Below are 22,680 nucleotides of genomic sequence, written 5' to 3'. Positions count from 1 at the left end.
TTATATTATAATTTATCTGATTTCTTATTGTTGAGCATTCAGGGTGTTTTAAGTTGTTGCTATTATGTGTAATGCTGTGAAGCAGTTCTTCTACTGATGTCTCTGAGTTCTTGTCCTGTTGACTTAATATAAATTCCTAGATCTGCACATAGTGTGCCCAAGAGAATGTGTGTTTAAGGTGTCAGACACGGGCTTCCCTGGTGGCGCAGTGGTTGAGAGTCCGCCTGCCGATGCAGGGGACACGGGTTCGTGCCCCGGTCCGGGAAGATCCCACATGCCACGGAGCGGCTGGGCCCGTGAGCCATGGCCGCTGAGCCTGCGCGTCCGGAGCCTGTGCTCCGCAACGGGAGAGGCCACAACAGTGAGAGGCCCGCGTACCGAAAAAAAAAAAAAAGAGAGATGTCAGACACATTTTACAAATTGCCTTCAGCAATGGTAGTGTCATTTTATATTATCTTTAATAGTGTACAGAGCATGCCAGATTCCCATGTCTTCAAAATATAGACTCTCATTTAAGAATCTGTTTAGTTTTACATTCTGTCTTTGTAAATACAGTATAAATGGAGTCTGGTCTTATATCATCATTATTTAGATTTTGATAAGTGTATATGTACAAGAGTGCATTCATATTTTGACATATGGAGGGAGGTGGTCTGAAATCCGCTACATACGATGATTTTGCCTTTCTGTAGTCTTTTTGGAGAAATGAACCATTCTGGATAGTTGGGTTTTCTAAATATCTATCTCTATTCCATTATTTCTACTTTGTTAATATTCTGAATCTAACTCAGCTTTTTTGTCTATATGGTGCAGAGGTATTCTTTTTTTTTTAACTTAAAAAAATATTTATTTATTTTTGGCTATGTTGAGTCTTCGTTGCTGCGCGTGGGCTTTCTCTAGTTGCAGCGAGCGGGGGCTACTCTTCGTTGCTGTGGGCAGGCTTCTCATTGCGGTGGCTTCTGTTGCAGAGCATGGGCTCTAGGCACACGGGCTTAAGTAGTCGTGGCACACAGGCTCAGTAGTTGTGGCTCATGGGCTCTAGAGCGCAGGCTCAGTAGTTGTGGCGCCTGGGCTTAGTTGCTCCGCGGCATGTGCAACTAAGCAGCCCTTAGTTGCTCCAGGGCTCTAACCCATGTCCCCTGCATTGGCAGGTCGATTCTCAACCACTGCGCCACCAGGGAAGCCCCTAGAGGTATTCTTTTGAGGGCTAATTCTTGTGATGTGTTGTCAGCATGTTACTTGAAGGTTGATGTGTGTATTGAGGTTAAGCATATACCTCTGCGAGCTACCCTCAGGTACCTGATTGCACTGCATCTTGGCCATTATAAGCTAATAAGTCGGTGATATTTACCCTGTTTCAGATGAGCAGACTGGGGTTCATGGAAGCTATTCAACTTGCTTAAGGTCACACAGCTACTAGATAATGAAAGTGGGATTTGAATATATTTTTGTCTGACTTGCGCCCTTTCTCCTTCCATTTTGTCACTTGCTACACTGCCTCTCAACTGGCCCATCCAGTGCTGTTGACTGTCACTCTTTACTGCTCTCCATGTGTCTGTGGGGTCACAGCCCTTCTTCCTTCTAACTCACTGCTTCTAATCTACCTTGATTTGGGAACATAATCCCTAGATTGTTTCAGTGGTGGGTAATTGAGTATTGGTGGCTCTGAGTGGCTTTCCTAATGACTAGAGAGAATGGGCTTTGACATCTGCTTTGGCCGTTCCTGGGACTTTCTCGTGCTTTTTAGCTTTGGGTAGGAGTTCCCAGATAAATGAGATGCTACTGTGTTTTCACTAGCTGGGATTAGTGCTCACCTTGAGTTTGTTTTGGATTTATTTGGGGAAAATTCAAGAGAGTTTGTGCTGCATAGGTTACCTGGGATAATACATGGGCCACTCAAGGTTACCCCTGAAGGAATATACCATTCCATTTGGATGTTTTACTGAACTCTTAAACTCTGTGTTTTACTTACGTGGCTGTGAGCTCCTTGCATTTTTTTTTTAGATCTACACCCAGTATCCAAGTAAGTGCACGTAACGGAGACACTTAGCAGATGTTTAATTCATGCAGCAACATAGCCCTTCTGTAGATTAATGACCTTTGTAGGAAAGGATCTGCTACTTCTTCCTGCTTTTGAGTGTGTCACCTCCTGACACAGGTTCCTGTCCCTGTTTATAGAACCAGCTTATGAGAAACCAACTTTAATTCTAGAAATAGCCATTGTTTTGTCAGTGACCCATTATTATGTGTACCTGTGGCACTGTTGGGTGTTGTGGAAAAGATGCAGAAGACATACAGGGGCTCTAGGTGGACAGTAAAGGTCACAGTGGTGAGTAAGGACAGCAGGAGCTTTGTAGCTCACCTAGGGTTTAAGATTAGTGACTTCCCAATCAGGTTTCCGAGATCAGATTTCTCCCTGAAGTGGCAGGTGGAGCAAGGCCTCTGCTTATGGGTGGTGGGTCCATCTCTAGGGCGGCTGCTGTCCCAGCTGTTGTGGTACACCTGTCCACACCCTTGGCTGGGGACTCAGTCCCAGGGTATTCCTGGAGCACCTTTTCCCTACATGGCCTCCATTTTCTCTGCTACTCTTGTCCCTATGGAATCCACTTTCCTCCCAACCACTCCACCGTCAGAAGACAGAGGAAGACAGAACTGGTAGACATTTTTTCAGCAGTTTCACTAAGAACATTGGTGGCGGTAATGGTAGATGGGCTGTTCATATGTAAAAGCCTTAAGTGGGGAATTGTCTGTTTAGAGTGTGTACCATCTTCCCTCTCTGTCTTTTCTCTCTCAATGTCAGGATTTAATCTTTTTCTTCCTATTGCAGTAAATAGCTCTTTACACAAATCAGGGCCATTTCATGAATATGTTTAGGGAGAGTCATGCCCTCTGCTATTTAGCTTTGTAATGAAACTTGAGGAATTTAAGGGTGGAATTGAAATTAACGATGTGCGTATACAGTTGGTATTTCAAGTTTATATCTTAATCTGGTTTTATTTACTCTTAGTAGAGTAGATTGCCCATAGGGCTTCTTTTTTAAATAGAAAATATGCTCGAAATTAAGCTTCTAACTTTTGTTTACCCTCCATAAAATGGTTGCATCATAGAAACCACTTGTTGTGGGTTTTTCTGTTTAGATTTGTTCATACTAAAATGGTTAACCTTTCTCTTTATAACGTAGAACAGTGCATAGAATTTCCTGTATGGAACAACTTTTGGTGATACATGCACGTTCTCCAAGTATGATATTAGAGGCATGTTAATTAATCTGATACTGGATTTGACTTGTGTATAATCCCTGATTTAGAGAAAACTAATACCCAAATATGTCTTTCAGGCAGTGACAGAGAAGAATTTTGAGACAAAGGATTTTCGAGCCTCCCTGGAGAATGGCGTTCTGTTGTGTGAGTAAGTATTTAAAGCATTAAAAAAATAATTCAAAAGCAAAGGGGCGTGTGTGTGCGTGTGCGCGTGCGCGTGCCTGTTATGAGGTGTCTTCATCCACCCCCACCCCACATGGCCACCATAGTCACTGATATGTCTTCTTGGTAACAAGTGAGATTTGATCCCTGCAAATTGACACCCTGACAGTACCAGACAGTAGGAAGGGGTTATCGGTCTCTGTATCTAAAGATAACATTGGTGAAATATATATTATTTTAAATTAGTAAACAAGAAAGATTCTGTTATTGATTGATGGGCCAGTAGGGGTGGGTGGTTGAGAAGCAAGCCCTATCGCATAGCACCAGCTCTCACTTGCTGTGGAAATTCTAATGTATGGAGTTGCCTGGTGTATAAGTTAATATAAAGCTTGTTTCCTTCGTCAGTAAACAGTGATGATTGTAGAACAAATTTAGGCTGCAGCAAATATTTCTTTGAACCTTTAAGTGGAGTCATTACATTACCACAATCAATTTGAGTCACAGGCCAGCCATTCATTCAATTAATATGATATTGCTGAGAATCACATCTGAGGCTTTGGTTATCCTAAGTCAGATAGGCTTGTGCCACGATTGATGGTGTGGGACCTACAGTGTATGTTTAGTGTGATGTTTTGTTCCCCACTGGATGCAGAGTACAGTTAGCCGGGTGGTGACCTTTGGGGGTGAGGGGCAGACAGTCTATGGAACAGAAGAATGCAGTCCTGGGTGAGGGTCCAGGTTGCAGACGTGAGCAAATAAAGTATAAGAATGTACTTGTGTATGTACCCACATTTTTGAAACCACTTAAGTATTCCAATCTAGACACTTATCACATAAGTATTTATGGAATCTGTCCACAAGCAACCACTGGGAGTGTATGTGCTCATACTTAGATGATTTTGATTATCCTTTTAAAGGAAGGTTGTTTGCAGCAAAGATCCGGAGTCAGAGGGCTTAGGTTTGATTGCTTGCTTCATACTTTTGGACATTTGAGCAAGTGACTTAACATCTGAGCCTTATTTTCTCATCTGTAAAGTGGAGATCAGGGTATCTGATCTGCCTAATTCACAAAGGTGCAAAGTTCTATAATACGTATATTAAGGTTTCCATAAACTATCAAACTTTGTATGAATACAAGTTGTTGCTAGGAAGACGGCCATGAAGATAAGTCTTTATCTCATCAGTTCTGTTGATGGGTGTTCACACTTCTTTGTCTTAGAGCAGTGTTATTAAGTCGAATCATATGAAGTGTTGATATTCAACTACGTGTGACCTACAGAAATGTCAATTTCATGTGATTCTACCAATATGTAGTAGGACAGGCATATGAATAAGGGTCACAAGTAAAGTTTAAGGGATGTTTCTTGTCCTTTTCTGATGCCACGTTCAGAGTTGTTGTTGCCAAATAGTGTTTAAACTAATATTAGTAGGTCACGTGGCTAGCTCAATTGGTCACTGATAGGAAATTATCTTGGTTTGCAAATTATATGTTTTATATAGTCTAATGTGTTCAGAAGATGGGGGGAAAAATGGTTGTTAGACACATGTGATCTGAAAAGAACCTTAGCTATGAGTGTAGACTATTTAGAGCTTTGATGCAAATAACTTTGATGTCAGTTTTAAGTCCCATAAGTCAGGATAGGAGTTAGGTGGGCTTATGTAGGCAGTGGGCCTGTGGAGCACAGAGTTGTTTTTAGACATATGAAAGCATGCAACCCAAATAGGTGATCTTTTTAAGAACTCACTTAGTGGTTATATAGTTCCAGTGATGAACTATTACTCAAAATAGTTGTAGGGATCCCCCTTTTGGGGACATAGCCTCCATAACTAGGTCATTAAACATACTTGAGAGTGACACTTAGTGTTTTATTTAAAACGCAATTTATGCAGCAGCCTAAATTACTTGAGATGATTTCCAAAAACTATATCCAACCTGAGTATATTGTTACCAGGAGGATATTCAGAGTTGATAAAAAACTGTTTTGATCACAGGCAGTACTGTTAGATTAAATATTATAAGTTCTACCTTAATGGTCACAGCAAACATTTAGATGCATGTTTAGAGATATATTAGTTTTTTCTAAATGTCATTTAAATTCACAACTTCCAGAAGCTCATTCTTAGATTGTTTCCTTATTGAAATAACACCAATTTGGGGTTTTGTGCATTACCAGCTAAGTCTAATCAATCTATTTAGTACCCAGTATTCTTTATTTTTAGTTTTTAAATTTATTTATCTTTGGCTGTGTTGGGTCTTTGTCCGCTGCGCGCGGACTTTCTCTAGTTGGGGTGAGTGGGGGCTACTCTTCGTTGCGGTGCGCGGGCTTCTCGTTGCAGAGCACAGGCTCTAGGCGCATGGGCTTCAGTAGTTGTGGCATGCAGGCTCAGTAGTTGTGGTTCACAGGCTCTAAAGCTCAGGCTCAGTAGTTGTGGCGCACGGGCTTAGTTGCTCCGCAGCATGTGGGATCTTCCCGGACCAGGGCTTGAACCCATGTCCTCTGCATTGGCAGGCGAATTCTTAACCACTGCACCACCAGGGAAGTCCACCCAGTATTCTTTAAATGAATGTTTCCCAAAAGTAGTGTCAGTAAATATTAAGCTGTGGTAATCAGTAATTTTAGTTTATGATGGGATCCCAAAGTACCGCATGATGTTTGTATTAAAAAAATTTCTTAATGGTGAATTGCATTATTTTTAGCCACTGGTTAATGAAGGCATTTTAATCTAATAGATGTAGTGTTGGAAAAAAGTCCAGGTAACTATATTCTGTGTAAATTTATAGCTAAAGAAAAGCCTAGCTGGTTGGTCTACAAAATGATTAAGCATCATTGTTTGATCACATATGCCTGAGTAGTTATTATGTCTAAGAGGAAAGCAAAACCTGCTGTTCAGAAGCCTGGTATTGTAAACCCTGACTTTTAAATTAGTGGTAAATATAGTAAGCTGTCTGTCTTCGAGAATATCTTGCCCATCTGAGGTCTCAAGTTTTAGCTGAATTATGACTTAAAAATAAATTCAGATTTTATAATATTCTATAGGAAAAGGCTGACTTCTCTTTGGTTCACTGCCATAAAAATGACCAATTCTTGTGAAATATAGGGTCTGCTTATTGCCTTTTAAAAATCTCTAGGCATCCTAGTTCATTATCACCATTAAACAGTTTTCTTATTATTTTATTTAGTAATTTCAGCAGTCTTTTATGCTTTAGTAGGAGTTTATCCTTTTTGAACTGGCATTCTGGAATATCAAAGTCAAGAGTTGGAGGAAATGAGCTCATTATAGCTTTTCCCAACTGGCACTGTACTGACATTTCAGATAGTTTAAATTGGGTGTAAACTCTGCACTGAGGTTTCAGACAAGATACACATCTGAATAATGAGGGTAGTTATGTGCATTTATTGCCTTTTAATCTGAAGTTAGTATCTGCTGTAAATCATTTTAGTATCATTTAGTTTGATTGACTGTGGGATCCAATCAGTTGAGGGCTAAAGAATACTCCCCCAGTTAAAGTCTGTTGTAGTAATTATTTTACTGTATACCTTAGACATGCAGTCTCTCTTGGCTTTATTAAACAGTGAAATGTGAACGAAATCTAATTTGGTTTTTTTTTCTAATTAGTAAAAGGATTGACAGGAGTCTATAAGGTGATTTCAACTCCTGGTTATAATTTTCTATGAATTTTATTAATAGTATTCATTCATCTGTCTCCTATCTTCAGTGTTTATTAGGGTTCCTGAAGACTCCCTTACTATATATTTAAAAATATAAGAGATTTGCCACTACATAAGTATCTGCAGTCCTCTCTTGCTCTGTGGTTCTGCAGAATTATATCTCTTTAAATATATTTAGTTGGAGCATATCCAGCTAGTGATTAGTAATTTCATAGTTACTCATCTTATGATAGCAATCTTGGAAATATTTAAATGGAAACATTGTTTATTATCTTTATGAAGTAAGAAGATGTATTTGAAGGTAATCTTATTGGGTGTGTCTCTGGTTAGTCAGTCAGTACTTCCCATCCCTGGAATAATGCCAAGTCTTTGCTCTGTCCCAAGTCAGCCATGCAGACGTTTATGCCTTTTTGAACTCACAGCTCACATTTTTGAGGAAACTCTTCTCACACTGGCACCAGGCCTTCCTTTCCATGGCTTGCAGCTTGGAAAGAGTGGAGCAAATAAACATTCACCTACTGGTTTGAGAAAACCTGTTTCTATTTATAGAAACTATGTGAATACTATACTGTCTTCCTGAAACGACTGTAGTATTTTGTTAAAGGTGCATTCAAAAAAAGAAAAAAATTATTAAAAAATACTCCTGTTAATTTACTATGGGATACTCGAGTGATTGTTTTAAGACATCAGACAAGATAGAGACCTTGCCACTTCTCATTCATGCGAGAGGGCTCTGTCCTTTGTTAGAGTTGGAGACTTTCACACACTGAGTGACAGCGACATCAGTGGATTCTTGGGGCTTCTATGCAGAGCTCCGTGTAAAGCTCAGAGGTCCTTCTGTAAGGATGAAGGCTTTTTTCTTAGAGCTCTTACTGGTTTTGAATTTCCTGAGGACAGGTGCGTTCATACAGCTCACCAGCACTATCAATTGACCCTGATCCCATATTATAGCCATTTAAAATTTAAGTAATAAGAACTATTTTTCTTCACTTAAAGTGGTACAGACCTTGAAGTTTCTATATTATTTGATAATCCAGTAGTTTGCAAAGATGCACGTGTTCAAGTTCATAAAGATAATTAAAATTTTTAAAACTGCTTTCTCTTCATGGCAGTGTTTTATGGTTGCCATCTGTATGCTGTCTTTTTAACCTTCACAGTCAATTTTTTCTGTAATTTTATATCCACATATAGCAAAACGTCATTTTTTTAAAAGTAGTTTTTCAAGTTGAAGGTCAGCTTGGCAAACATCAATTAAAAAATTCACTTCTGTAATGGTAGTCATGTTATACAGACTCATTGCAAATTTTGCAGAGGTTTTTTTTACATTGTGGCCTCAGACTTGAAGGTAGAAAGCTTTGGTCCTGTCTCGTGAACTTGCTGGTACCATCTACAGGGCTTTCTCATCCTAAATATAAATTACTGAGAGGAGGGCACACAACATTTCAGTGCTAGGGTCTCTGAGGAAAAAAAAATGAGAATGGTGTTCTACTAAAAATAAATAGGAGTAATGTATGTGCTAAATGTGTGTAATATAAACAATTTATATTAAAGTTGATCAGAAAAAAGTTATTTTTGAAGTAGTTTCTTGATGTCATGAAGGCTCTCAGGTAGGTAATGGAAAACCACGTGTTGGCCAGGAAATGGTGAACGTATAGGAATTCTAGTCAGTGCAACGAGAAGTATTAAGAAAGGGAAATGAATATTGCAAAAAGGACAAATATATAATGATATCACATCAATTAAAAGTAGAGTAATTGCCTTATATGAGAGACTTAATCTCTAGAATTTTTACTTACCAACAATCATCAGTCAGAAAGTCAGATGAGATCTAAGGGATAAAAGGCAATAGTGAAAAAGTTTAGAACACAGTTTACTGTTTACTTTAGAGAAATGTGTGAGACATATTTTGTATGTTGAAATGTAATGGTAAACTATATGCCTTAAGAAATGGAATGAAAAACTGTATTTCCAATAGTTGTCAATTTGTTTATAATTTTAAGCCAATACCCATGTTAAATCTAGTCAGACTTTTCTTAGAATAAATAGGATTTTAACATTCATAGGGAAGAATAAACAGGTGAGAAGAGGAAAAATCCTAAAATTAAAAATTTCTGTGGAATGATACTGTCTCAATATTAGAACAAATGACAGACTTGAGAAAGCACAGTAATTAAAAAATTATGGATTGCTTTATAAATGTACATATTAATGTAATTGGAAGGTCCAAAATACATTCTTATGCATAGGAAGTTGTGATAAAGGACAGATGAGAGAATGGAGAAGAGATGAGTCACTCGATTATTTGTATTGGGGTACATAATTGGCTAAGAAAATTAATTTACAAACTCAGCATATACCACAACTCAACATCAAAAAAACAAACAACCGGGCTTCCCTGGTGGTGCAGTGGTTGAGAGTCCGCCTGCCGATGCAGGGGACACGGGTTCGTGCCCCGGTCCAGGAAGATCCCACATGCCGTGGAGCGGCTGGGCCCGTGAGCCATGGCCGCTGAGCCTGAGCGTCCGGAGCCTGCGCTCCGCAACGGGAGAGGCCACAACAGTGAGAGGCCCGCGTACCGCAAAAAAACAAAACAAACGAACAAATGAAAACAAAAACCTGATAAAAAAATGAACAAAGGACCTGAATAGACATTTTTCCAAAGAAGACACGCAGATGGCCAATAGACACATGCTTAACATCGCTAATCATCAGCGAAATGCAAATCAAAATCTCAGTGAGATACTATCTCACACCTGTCAGAATGACTATTATCAAAAAGACAACAAATAAAAAGCGTTGGCGAGGATGTGGAGAAAAGGGAACCCTCGTGCACTGTTGGGGGGAATGTAAATTGGTGCAGCCACTATGGAGAACAGTATGGAGCTTCCTCTAAAAATTAAGAATAGAATTACCATTTAATCCAGCAATTCCACTTCTGGTTATTTTCCCCAAGAAAACGAAAACACTAATTCAAAAAGATATGTGCACCCTTAAGTTCATTGCATCATTATTTACAGTAGCCAAGATATGGAAGCAACCTAAGCACCCATTAAGAGATGAAGGGATGAAGAGGAGGTGGTATATATGCACAGTAGAATATGACTCTGCCATAAAAAGAACGAAATCTTGCCATTTGTGACAACATAGGTGGAATTCGAGGGTATTATGCTAAGCGAAATGTCAGACAGAGAAAGACAAATACCATGACTCACTTAAATATGGAATCTAAAAACGAAAACAAGTGAACACATACAAAAAAACCGGAAACACAGTCATAGAGAACAAATAGGTGGTTGCCAGAGCGGGGGGATGGGGAATAAGTGAAATAGATGAGAGAGATTAAGAGGTACAAACTTCAGTTATAAAATAAGTGAATCACGGGAGTATAGTCAATAATATTGTAATATCTTTGTATGGTGACAGATGGTAACTAGATTTATCATGGTGATCATTTTGTAATGTATAGAAATATTGGATCACTATGTTATGTACCTGGAACTAACATAGTGTTGTAGGTCAATTATGCTTCAGTAAAAAAAAACCAAACCCAAACCTTATGTATACTAGAATATAGCCTGGATTAAAATAATAAAAAACTGAGAAAATAAAATAGAAGAATTAAAAAAATTTTGGAGGCAGTTTAAGATTCTAAGCTTTGAAGGAATAGAAAAAACCCAGAAAAAATAGACTTGAAGTTTTATGAAATAGATAACTCTGGCAAATAACATTCTGGGAAAAATATTTTATGCAGAATTGGCTTAAATATTATCTAGAGTTCAAATAAACTGGTAAGGTACACGTTTGAAAATCTCAATAGACAAATGAGCAAAGGATGTGACCAAATACTTCACAAATGAAGAAATACTACTGGAAATAAATAGTAAAATCTCTACCTTCAGTAGTAAGAAATAATTATGTTAAAATCAGATACGATTTTTAAATTGAACTAGTAAATAATTTAAAATCTGTTAAAAAAATTGATGGCCGTATTATGGCAAAGTAGTCTATGATATTCTCAAAATGACCAGTTGAGTATAAGCTGGTACAGTGCTGAACAGCAATTTGGCAGTATCTATCAAGTAATTATATGCTAGTTTATTTATTAATATAAACATATATTTACTTATCATAAAGGTTATAAGACTTTCCCCAATAATTCTTTTGTTTTGGACTCTAAGAAAAGACTACAGAATGGGAAAAAGGTATGCATAAAGCCTCTTCATAGTGGAAAATATTAAAAAGAGCTTAACTATCTAACATGTGATACATAAAACATTGGTAAAATTTTTTATATCCTTTTCAAGCAGTGCTTATAAAGGCTGCAGCACTAGGGAGATCACGCAGTAGGGCTGACAGGCAGAGGGAAACAGTGTCGCTGTTTTATCATACCATGAGGTAGACACAGGAATGACACCAGCTGATGCAAAAGTAAATTGGTTCATATTGCCAGGTTCCTTTCCAGACAAGTACCAAGAGCTTGTCACTGATGGTTTTATTTCTAGAAATAGAATATAAGAAATGATAAGGAGCATGGTCAAAGATATACACACAGACATGCATCCAAGCATTTTTACAGTGGCAAAAGTTGGGAAGAACCTAAGTTCGACTGTGAGAATCCTCTGATTTATATGAAGGGATGGAGCAGAAGTTGCGATGTTACTTAATAGTAAAGAGCAGAACCAGGACAGGAAACCAGAGTCCTCCTGCTAACACGTATGGCTATCGATGTTGTATTGGGAAATGTCCTGTTACTCAGCAAGATCCATTAGTGCCATAATTGTTGATGTTGCCTAGAATAAGAGGACTCTGCTGTCAGACCACTTGAGCTTTGCTGGACTCACTGGAGGATGCTTCAGGCGTAACAGTGAAGCTAAACAGAAAGTCCTATCATCATGAAATGATGATTATCAATGCATTGGTACTGACTTGTTGCCGCTTCACTTACTTTCCCATCTTAGCATGTCTTGTTAACCATTTATTTGTGTTGTATCCTAATTCAGCAGTATTCAAGATTACTGCCACAGGAATTCTAGAAATCAAACTTATATGAATTTTACTACCAGTCTTTAAAAATATTAATACTGAAGTAATCATAAAATTCTGTATTGAATTTTTTTTTTTTTAGAAGATGTTGGGGGGTAGGAGTTTATTAATTAATTAATTAAGTTTTGCTGTGTTGCATCTTCGTTTCTGTGCGAGGGCTTTCTCTAGTTGTGGCAAGCGGGGGGCCACTCTTCATCGCCGTGCGCGGGCCTCTCACTATGGCGGCCTCTCTTGTTGCGGAGCACAGGCTCCAGACACGCAGGCTCAGTAGTTGTGGCTCACGGGCCTAGTTGCTCCGCGGCATGTGGGATCCTCCCAGACCAGGGCTCGAACCTGTGTCTCCTGCATTAGCAGGCAGATTCTGAACCACTGCGCCACCAGGGAAGCCCCTTGAATGTTTTTAAACTTTAAAATTTTAAATTACATATGCTTATTACTTTATCCATGGATGTGTGGTCACTACTCAAGATGGTTTTTATTTTTAAAATATTACAACTTACGAATTTAGCTGTAGATAATTAATTAAAAATATTAGTAAAACATGTACTTATGATAACCACCCTAAATTAATATATCTGGTAGAGAGCTTACTCTCTCTTTTTTCAAAAAATATTTATTTACTTATTATTTATTTATTTATTTAGGCTGCGCCGGGTCTTTGTTGTGGCCCTTGGGATCTTTGTTGGGCATGCGGGCTTCTTAGTTGCGGCATGCACGCGGGATCTAGTTCCCTGACCAGGCATCGAACCTGGGTCCCCTGCATTGGAAGCGTGGAGTATTACCCACTGGACCACCAGGGAGGTCCCTAGAGAGCTTACTCTCTTGATCAGCATTTGACAATCAAGAGAGAACACTGAAGATTGACTTGTTTGGTAACAAAAGATGACAAAGGGGAATAGCACAAAATCATGTCTAGCATTTGAGTGAAACTAAAAAAGTTCTTCTAAATTTATTTCTACAAAGAAGATAGAGATTTTGAATCATTCACAGAAAAATTTCTGCGTTAGAAGTTAGTGGGTTTATAAAATATTTGATATGCCAGATCCTTCGATAAGTGCTAGGAGATGTGTTTGGAATGAGAGAACATCCTTGCACTTAGCACCTTCACTGGCTGGTTGCTCTGTGGCTGGTCCCAGTGCAGTGCTCTGTCTTTACTTGACATCTGTTTGTTGAGCAGAGTCTGCATCTCGAAGAAACCTAGACAAATGATTGTGTCGAGTAACAGATAAAACAAGGCATTGCTCCTTAATTTGTAAGGAAATGTGTAATATCTTTAGTATATCTTTTAAACAAATATTTAGCTTACTGATAGGAAAAGTTTGACTAATGTGGGGATATATGTTTAGAAAATGCAGCCGAAAGAAAGATATTAAAAATATGTATGTGTGAATGACTAACCAAATACTTATAGGTGAAAAAGTTCACTCTCATTGCATTGATATACTCTTTGATGTCAGTCTTTGTGGTACATTTGGAAAAAATCTTTGGAAATAGGAAGTCAAAAGATGTCTCTCGATTTTCTACGTCTGCTGAAGAGCTTTCTGATAAAGGGGAAATGAGATTTGGCCTTTGGAACTAGTTCCTGGAGACCAAGAGACAGAGCATCACATTCTAGTTCTCATTAAAGCCTTTTATAACTGAGCCAGACGCCACATTGAGCTCTATGTGCAGTTTTCTTGGAGTGTTGCCTCTGACTTATATTTAAAGTCAGGTCACATTCACTGGTGATGAGATTTCTGAACAGAGACAACTTCCTAGCATCTGTTATGTAACTCAACTCCCTTGGAGGGAGGGGCAATACATTTTGGGGAGGAGAAGAAGAGGAAATAGATAAAACTGGAGGAAAGAGATGAAGGAGAGGGGTTGTAGTCCTTTTTGCGGGGGTGCTCTACCATGGGAGATAGCAAGTGACTAGGTGTTTCCTGTTCTGGTTTTCATCTTACTAAAAGAGCACACCCCTGGTATGCTAGCAAAGCACATGGCCATGAGGGAAAGCTTGGGGGAGTCGAGGTATGATTCTATATAGGATTAGAGGGGTGGGGCAAAGGGATGCAGGCAGACAAAGTGGTCCCTTGACTGCCTCTAGTTCCTTGTGTACAGAGGTATCTGGAAAGTTAGCATGTTATATGGTTCTTAAATAGAGCCAGTGACCTGAAGCCAGTGTTGCCTTTAGGAATTCCACATGTATAATTGAAGAATACTTACTATGCAAAGAAGTTCCATTTGTAAAAGAGAGTAGTATCTCTCTTGTGTGGCACTTGTATTTTATTTGACATAAGACTATGCCCTATTCCTTTAGATAGACTTAAATTTCACAGAATTTTAGATTTTATGAAACCTGTTTTTCTCCCCAGAAGAAACATCCTAGTCTTTCTTTAATTGTATCTGAAAATAATTACTCATGGTTCATAATCAGATTGGATGTTCACTATTTGCCAAAACTATATGAGCATTTTCTCCATATTCTAGTGCTTAGAACTGATACCATTTTAACAGTTGACAAAATAAAACAGCATTTTCCTCTAGTCACACTGCTTCTTTTAGAGGGTAGTTTGCATGTTATCCAGAGTGTTGTTGTTCCTTGTGGTTATTTCCATGTTTGTACACATACGAGGAGGTTCAGGAATGGATGCCAATCCATTGGGTGTATGTTGCTTCTAAGTAATAGCTCTGAAACTTTCTGATGAGGGAGGAGTCCATTAACTCACTATTGGGAGATGTCATTTATCTGTGCTGTTTGCTTTACCTCTATCCCTTGCCTCCTTTGGCTGACTTAATTGAGAGTAGGCTGTGTTATTATCCATTCCAGAAACTGTATTAAAAAAAAATTCTCGGGCTTCCCTGGTGGCGCAGTGGTTGAGAGTCTGCCTGCCGATGCAGGGGACACGGGTTCGTGCCTTGGCCCGGGAAGATCCCACATGCCGCGGAGCAGCTGGGCTTGTGAGCCATGGCCACTGAGCCTGCGCGTCCGGAGGCTGTGCTCCGCAGCGGGAGAGGCCACAACAGTGAGAGGCCCAAGTACCGCAAAAAAAAAAAGAAAAAAAAAAAATTCTCTATTACTAACGCTGTAATACAAAAATGGTAAGCGAAGTAAACAGATAAATTGAATGATCTGGCCAAAGTTACCGGTGACTCAAGTGGGTGGAGGCGGAATTTATGACACACTTCTTTTAATAAGGACAACTGATGTCAGATTTCCCTGACATTTTATAAGATGCCCCAGCTCATATTGATGTCTAACTTTTTTTTTTTTTTGCGGTACGCGGGCCCCTCCCGCTGCGGAGCACAGGCTCCGGACGCGCAGGCTCATGGGCCCAGGCGCTCCGCGGCATGTGGGATCCTCCCGGACCGGGGCATGAACCCGTGTCCCCTGCATCGGCAGGCGGACTCTCAACCACTGCGCCACCAGGGAAACCCCTATGTCTAACTTTTAATATCACAGAAAGATTACATTTTAAGGTTCAAGTTCCGTAGGAAAGTCACTGTCAAACTAGTGGTCAACAACTGCTATGAATTTCTTGGTTGACGCTATGTTAGAATTATGTTTCTGTTAAGTAATGTTTCAGTTATTTGTACTGTGCGTTGCAAGAAGCCACCAGTAATAGAATTCAAGAAATACTTGCTTAATAGGGAACAACTAGAACAATTAAATTGGAAATGTCATTTCTTATAAACCTGCTCAATTCTTTGCTAGCTCTTCAGCTAGTGATTAAAGAAAAGTATTGTGACCATGAGGGAGAAAGCCTTCCTTCCTACGTGATTTTCAGTGCACAAATAAGAAATTAGGAGTCAAAGAGTAACAGTTCTTGGAAATGCTTAAAGTCGAGGGGTGGTTCTGTCATCTATGTTATCTAAAGATCTTTGTGTGAAGAAACTATGAAAACAGAAAAACAGCTTTTGTTCACCAGACTAAATCTTCATAAGCCACTGTTTGGTAATTTTGAATCCTGTTAACAACATTCTGAAGCTTATTAAGTTGAGACTTTTGTCTTCTTTATTTTTAGCACACTCAAGTGTATATATAAATCTCTGGAATGTTGAAGGAGTGACATTCCACAAGTGTCAGATTTTTTTTTTTTTCTGTTGCCCATTGTGAAGGGGAGACCAGTAAATTAAGAATGTTTGATTCTTTCTCCTATATTTGCTTTCCTTTTGGAACTCTGTTACAGAATAAAGAATTGTTTTTTTGTGGAAGCATTACTGAATAGGAAAATCATTGTTTCAAATTATAGTTTTCTGGCAGTGATTAATGATTAATTAATGAGGCTAGCTTTACTAGAAAAACATTATTATAATATTAAATTTCTACATGGCTTGGCACTATTATCAGTGCACAGCAACAAAAATATAGAATTCACCATAATCTAGATTTAGAACCAAAAATTGTACTCTTAAGTTTCAGGTGTCAAAGCTGGGCTCTAAAAGTGTTTTAGAATCTAGAGACTTACAAATATCCTTGCAGATTCTGTAATAACAACATAAACTTTTGTTCAGTGTTAGATTCTGAAGTGACTGTTAGCCTATTTTGGGGAGTTCTGGTGCATTTAAATTTTTACCCAGTCATTCCGCAGTGATAACAAAGCAATCATAGAGTTGAATGAGTTACCAATGGGAAATAGTTGTTATTTGGATGAGTTCCACTGCACCCTTTACATATGGCAAAGAAAAAAATATGGTTTGAATCTACCTTTTTAAAACATGGATCAGTTTGAGAAAAAAAAATCAGTAAAAATGATTAAGAAAAAAGTATTCTTAGGTTGAAGAGAACTATATTACAATGAAAGAGATTCTTAAACTAACTGTTGAAACAGAATCAAATATTACCTTACTTTAACAAATGTGGAACTATTTTTAAAGGACATGTCTTTGAATGTAGAAGTGTGTCTGTATGTTCTAAGAGGCCCGTGTCACTGTTGTTGGCATTGCTGGTCTCTGTTTCTTGACTTATTTTCTTAGTTGTTTGCTTTCTGTTGTGCTCTTGGACCTGAAGAAAATATTGGGGTGGATGAATGACATGTATGATTTTTGAGGATGTTAAAAAGAACACTAAACTAATATTGGCATTCTTGTAACTGCATACGTTGTTTCTTTATTTACTTTCAGTTTGATTAATAAGCTTAAACCTGGTGTCATTAAGAAGATAAATAGACTGTCCACACCAATAGCAGGTTTGGTAAGTAATAAATTATCTTCAAAATTATACTTGTTTCTGAAATGTAAAAAGATGGGCATAAACACGTTCTCTTATCTGGAATTATCATAGATATTAGGTTTGGGGTCTTTTTTTCTCAAGAAAAGTATTTCTTGTGATCTTGTCCTTATATCTTTAGTTCCTCCTTCTGTTTCCATTCTGCCTGGAGGCTTTTATTCTATTTATTTAATTTTTTGTTTGTTTTGCTTCTTGTGCCCTCAAACTGCCTATATCCCCCCTTTTGGCCCATTTCTTCCACAAATTGCATTTGTTTAGGATCACGGTCTTTCCGAAACTCAGTCCTCCGTGTATTGGTTGCTAGTTGACCACAGTTTATGGAAACTGGCCAAAGCTGATGAGTTGTTACATTTCAGGTGCTTCGTGCTTATACATTGCCCTTGCTCAGCATGCAGGTTTTGGAGTGTATTTGCAACATACTTAAGACCTGTCACCTCTTTTGGTTTCCTACCAACATCCTGTGTGATGTTGGGCAAGTCTCTGTCTTCTACTTTGCCTCAGTAACCTTTTCCATAAGATGACTATGGATGACTCTCTAGATTCATTCTAGCTTTAAATCCGGAGTTTTGTGTATGAAAAACACCCCATACTATCATTATATAGATTCTCTGCTGTATCAAGACCCTAGAGAGATCAATAATAATGTGGGACCATATCTTTGGAAATAAATAATTTATAATTACAAATGATGGATAATTTTCAAAATGTTAGCATTCCCGGGGCTTCCCTGGTGGCGTAGTGGTTGAGAGTCAGCCTGCCGATGCAGGGGACACGGTTCATGCCCCGGTCTGGGAAGATCCCACATGCCGTGGAGCGGCTAGGCTCGTGAGCCATGGCCGCTGAGCCTGTGCGTCCGGAGCCTGTGCTCCGCAACGGGAGAGGCCACAGCAGTGAGAGGCCCGTGTACCGCAAAAAAAAAAAAAAAAAATAGTTAGCCTTCCCTAAGAATCAAGGCTGATGATGGGAGTCAGGTAAAAAATTAATTTTACAAAACACTCAAGTTTAAGACAGCTAATAACTGGAATGTAAATAAAATATTGTTAATATTTTATCTTTGGAATAGTCAAGCTGCTTATAATACATTCAGGAACCTTCTGCTTGGCCATGCATGTGTTTGCAGGTGTTAGAGGCATGACGGATTAAAGGTAGCAGTACTAAAATTTCTGGGTTTGCAGCTGGCATGAAGGTGTCATCAGAATTTTGACAGGAATAAGTTGGTGGCAGAGTGTTTATTATTAGAAAATACCTGTCTAGGAGAGAAGGAAAGAAGAGTTTTTACAGTTTTCTCTTTGAAAGATCAGAAAATTACTATTTTCTTTTGAAATATAGAATGCAGTGGACCCTTGAGCAAAGTGAGAGTTAGGAGCACCAACCTCCTGCGCACTTGAAAATCTGTGTGTAACTTCTGACTCCCCCACCAAACTTAACTGCTAATAGCTTACTATTGACCAGAAGCCTTATTGATAACATAAATAGTCGATTAACCCATATTTTGTATGTTATATCAATATATACTGTATTGTTATAATAAAGTAAGTTAGATAAAAGAATGTGTTAAGAAAATCCTAAGGAAGAGAAAATACATTTACAGTACTGTACTGTATTTATTGAAACCATAAGTTTACATTGTCTGTTTACAAGATGAATCATCTGTCTGTCAATACCAACATCAATATTGTCTCATATGATACAAAACACTATAGCTGTTATACATATTACTAACAGTAGTCATAAAATTGAAAAGGTAATGTGAAAAAGAAATTCATATTTATTTAAAGGTATAATGATTCATGCATTGATAACAAAGAAACAACACTATGATTGCTTCATGGTTACCAAGCCTATACACTAATAAATGAACCATTATATGATTTTTGTGGCGTACAGTATTACAGTCATATTTATAATACAGTATTAGAAACATTGTTACATTGAAAAACCCACTTACCCGTGATGATAGTCTGATATGCAGTTTCTCCAATCATGAGAGAGAGAGAGGCATATTGTACTGTAATGTAATTCCTTGAAAGCAAAGTTATAAAACAGTAAGAAAACTAACAAATAATTTTATATTAAATATCACTCACCTTATGCCTGTGTAAAGGTTATCTACATATATTTTATGCATTCACGATATATACTAACTTTTTCTTAATTTTTTCGATATTTCTAGGCTACATGGTTCATCTGTGAGTTTTTTCAAATTGTCACAAATGTCCAAAAAATTTTCCAATATATTTCTTGAAAAAATATCTACGTATAAATGGACCTGTGCAGTTCAAACTTTTGTTGTTCAAGGGTCAACTGTCTATATATAAAGTTCCAGAGCAGTTGGGCTCAAATATTAATTCCTTCCTTCTTACCAAGTTACATCTGTTCTATTTCTGTCATGACTAAGCAACTGACGTGATATTTTCATTGGTCTCAAACTTGGTTGGGTAAAAAACTTTCATATATATGCATGTATTGCAATGTACATATATGTATGAATTACTTCTAGCAATATAGGAGTCAGAGGTGTTATTTAAGGAATAAAGTTAAAGAACTTTTGTTTTTGAAGTCTTCCTAGGAAGAAACATTCAATTTAATAGAATAAATATGTTTTATATGAAAATAACTTTTACGAAATAACTTCTGTGAAAATTAAAAGTATGAATTGTATTGAAAGTACTCTGTTTTTCAGATGGCTTGAGTTATTCTCAGTGTTATAGGTTGAATTGTGTCCTGCCCCTCAAAAAAATGATACAATGCAGGCATACCTCAATTTATTGTGCTTCGCTTTAGTGCACTTTGCAGATATTGCATTTTTTATAAATTGAAGGTTTGTGGCAACCCTGCATCGAACAAGTTTTATCAGTGCCATTTTTCTAACAGCATTTTTTCACCCCATGTCTCTGGGTCATATTTGGGTAATTCTTGCAGTATTTCAAACTTTTTCATTATTATTATATTCGTTGTGGTGATCCATGACCAGTGTTCTCTGATGTCACTTCTATGACTCTGAAGGCTCAGATGATGGTTAGTATGTTTTAGCAATACAGTATTTGTTAACTAAGGTATGTGTGTTGCTTCATTAGACATAATGCTACTGCACACTTGATAGACTACAGTTAGTATAAACATAACTTTTATATGCACTGGGAGACAAAAAAAATTCATGTGACTTGCTTTATGGTGGTGGTCTGGAACCCAACCCACAATATCTCTGAGGTATGCCTATATACCGAAGTCCTAAACTGCAGTACCTCAGAATGTGATCTTATTTGGGAAGAGGGTTGTCACATGGAGTATGGGAACAGAGGCCATAATGGAGTAGGGTAGGCACCCTAATCTAATATGATTGGCATCCTTATAAGAAGATGGCCTTATGAAGGCAGGTACACACAGGAAGAAAGCCATGTGACAACTGAGAATTGGCGCGATGCATCCTCAGGCCAAGGAGGAGCAGAGATTGCCAGCAAACCACCAGAAACTGGAAGAGGCAAGGAAGGATTCTTCTACAGGTTTCATGGGAGCATGGCTTCGTGCATACCTTGATGTTGGACTTCTTGTCTCCAGAACTGTGAGACAATACATCTCTGTTGCTTTAAGCCACTTGGTTTGTGGTACTTTGTCATGGCAGCCCTCGGAAACTAATACAGATAGGTAAATGTTTCAGTTAATACTTGCCTTTTAAAAAACTTTTTATTTTGAAATGTAGATTCAGAGGAAGTTGCAAAAAAAGCAGTACACGGAGTTCCTCTGTGCCTTTCACCCCAGTTTCCCGCATTGTAACATCTCGTATAACTCTGGTACAATATTGAAACCAGGAATTCACACTGGTACATTCAAAGACTTTAGTCAGATCCACCAGTTTTACATGTAGTTAATGGTAACAAAGAGCAAAGATGCTTTCAAGCTACGTGAGGTGAAGAGTGTTTTATTGTAAGGATTTTCCAGAGGACTCTCGTTAATCTAGTGCTCAGGCATAAACATGGCAGCTGGGTTCAACATGACTACTTTTTTCTGTCCCATTTCTAACAGGAAATGGCATCCCTTAGTTGCGTTTCCCAAGAGAGGAATCTGAATGGATCAGATTACCTTTTCTTTTTTTTTTTTGTTAAATTGGAGTATAGTTGATTTACAGTGTTGTGTAATGTTGTGTTAGTTTCAGCTGTACAGCAAAGTGCATCAGTTATACGTACACATACATCCACTCCTTTTCAGATTCTTTTCCCATATAGGTTGTTACAGAATATTGAGTAGAGTTCCCTGTGCTATACAGTAGGTCCCTATTAGTTATCTATTTTATATATAGTAGGGTATATATGATAATCCCAACCTCCTAATTTATCCCTTCCCCCCAGGTTTCCCCTTTGCTAACCATAAGTTTGATTTCGAGATCTGTGAGTCTGAGATTACCTTTTTCTTTCCAGGCTACAGATCTCGTGGGTCAGTGGCCAGCTAGTAGGTGAGTTCCTTAAGGGAGAGAGTGGTCTTGGCTGACTGGGCTGTGGTCAGGAGTATTCATTTCCTTTAGTTTGTTCAGTTCTGGTGTGTGAGTTGAAGTTGTTTCATGAATGAAGTTTGTTTGGGGTAGATACCAAGTTAGGTCAAATACAGCAGTAATTACACAATTTCTGTGTAAGGGTTTGTTAAGCTATGTGAGTGTAATGCTCCAAGCCCCCTCTTGCATTCCTCTCTTTTTTACTCTCTTCTTCAGTTATGACTTTTATCTGTTTCATGTCCACTCCCATGTGTATTTAGCTTTGAAGCCAAGGCTGTGGATTTACCCATGGCAGATGGACCTGTGTGAAACACTTGGAATATCCCCTGAGCAATGACAACACAGAGGGAGATGTTAAGATGATTCAGAAGTATATTGAATGCTTTGCTTAAAACATTCATATGATTATATGATTACTTTTTTCTTTAGGAAGGCAGTAATCATGTTCTCATAGGTCTTCTAGAGATACAGCTTTCCTTGCTTGATTGAGTTTTGTAAAGAAATACATTTTCCCCTATCCTTTAAATTCTTTTTGTTCTTTATAAAGCCATGCTTAAAAATTCTAACGCAAGAGTTTGAGTCTTCCAAAAATTAGCTGGTGTTAAATGTGGGTATGTTCAAATCACTGAAACTCAAAACCAAAACTTTGAGAATTAAAAAACTCAACCTCAAAACAAACCCCTGAGAAACAGGCAAGATATTCTGATGGTAAAAAGAGCCGTTGAACCAGAATATTATTTACCATCTGCATTAATGTGCATGAGATACAATATGTGTAGAAAACATCAAGGAAGTTATTAACCGTAAGACTTATAGTCATCTTGGACCCCTAATGGTCTATTTGTATTT

General features: G+C 38.1%; 1 protein-coding gene across 12 annotated transcripts in view; it reads left to right on the top strand.

Annotated features, from left to right (window-relative positions):
• The window catches only part of LMO7 (LIM domain 7), a 202,129-nt gene that overhangs the window by 63,248 nt on the left and 116,201 nt on the right, over positions 1-22,680 (top strand). For all 12 annotated transcript variants that reach the window (XM_067713919.1, XM_067713924.1, XM_067713920.1 and 9 more), the window contains 2 exons: positions 3,338-3,408; positions 17,240-17,309. In XM_067713919.1, the coding sequence (XP_067570020.1) occupies positions 3,338-3,408; positions 17,240-17,309 (141 nt within the window). The remainder of the gene's footprint in view (positions 1-3,337; positions 3,409-17,239; positions 17,310-22,680) is intronic.

Source organism: Pseudorca crassidens, chromosome 18 (genome assembly GCF_039906515.1).
Source record: "Pseudorca crassidens isolate mPseCra1 chromosome 18, mPseCra1.hap1, whole genome shotgun sequence".
Lineage (NCBI taxonomy): Eukaryota > Metazoa > Chordata > Mammalia > Artiodactyla > Delphinidae > Pseudorca > Pseudorca crassidens.
This window is presented reverse-complemented; position numbering and strand designations above follow the sequence as displayed.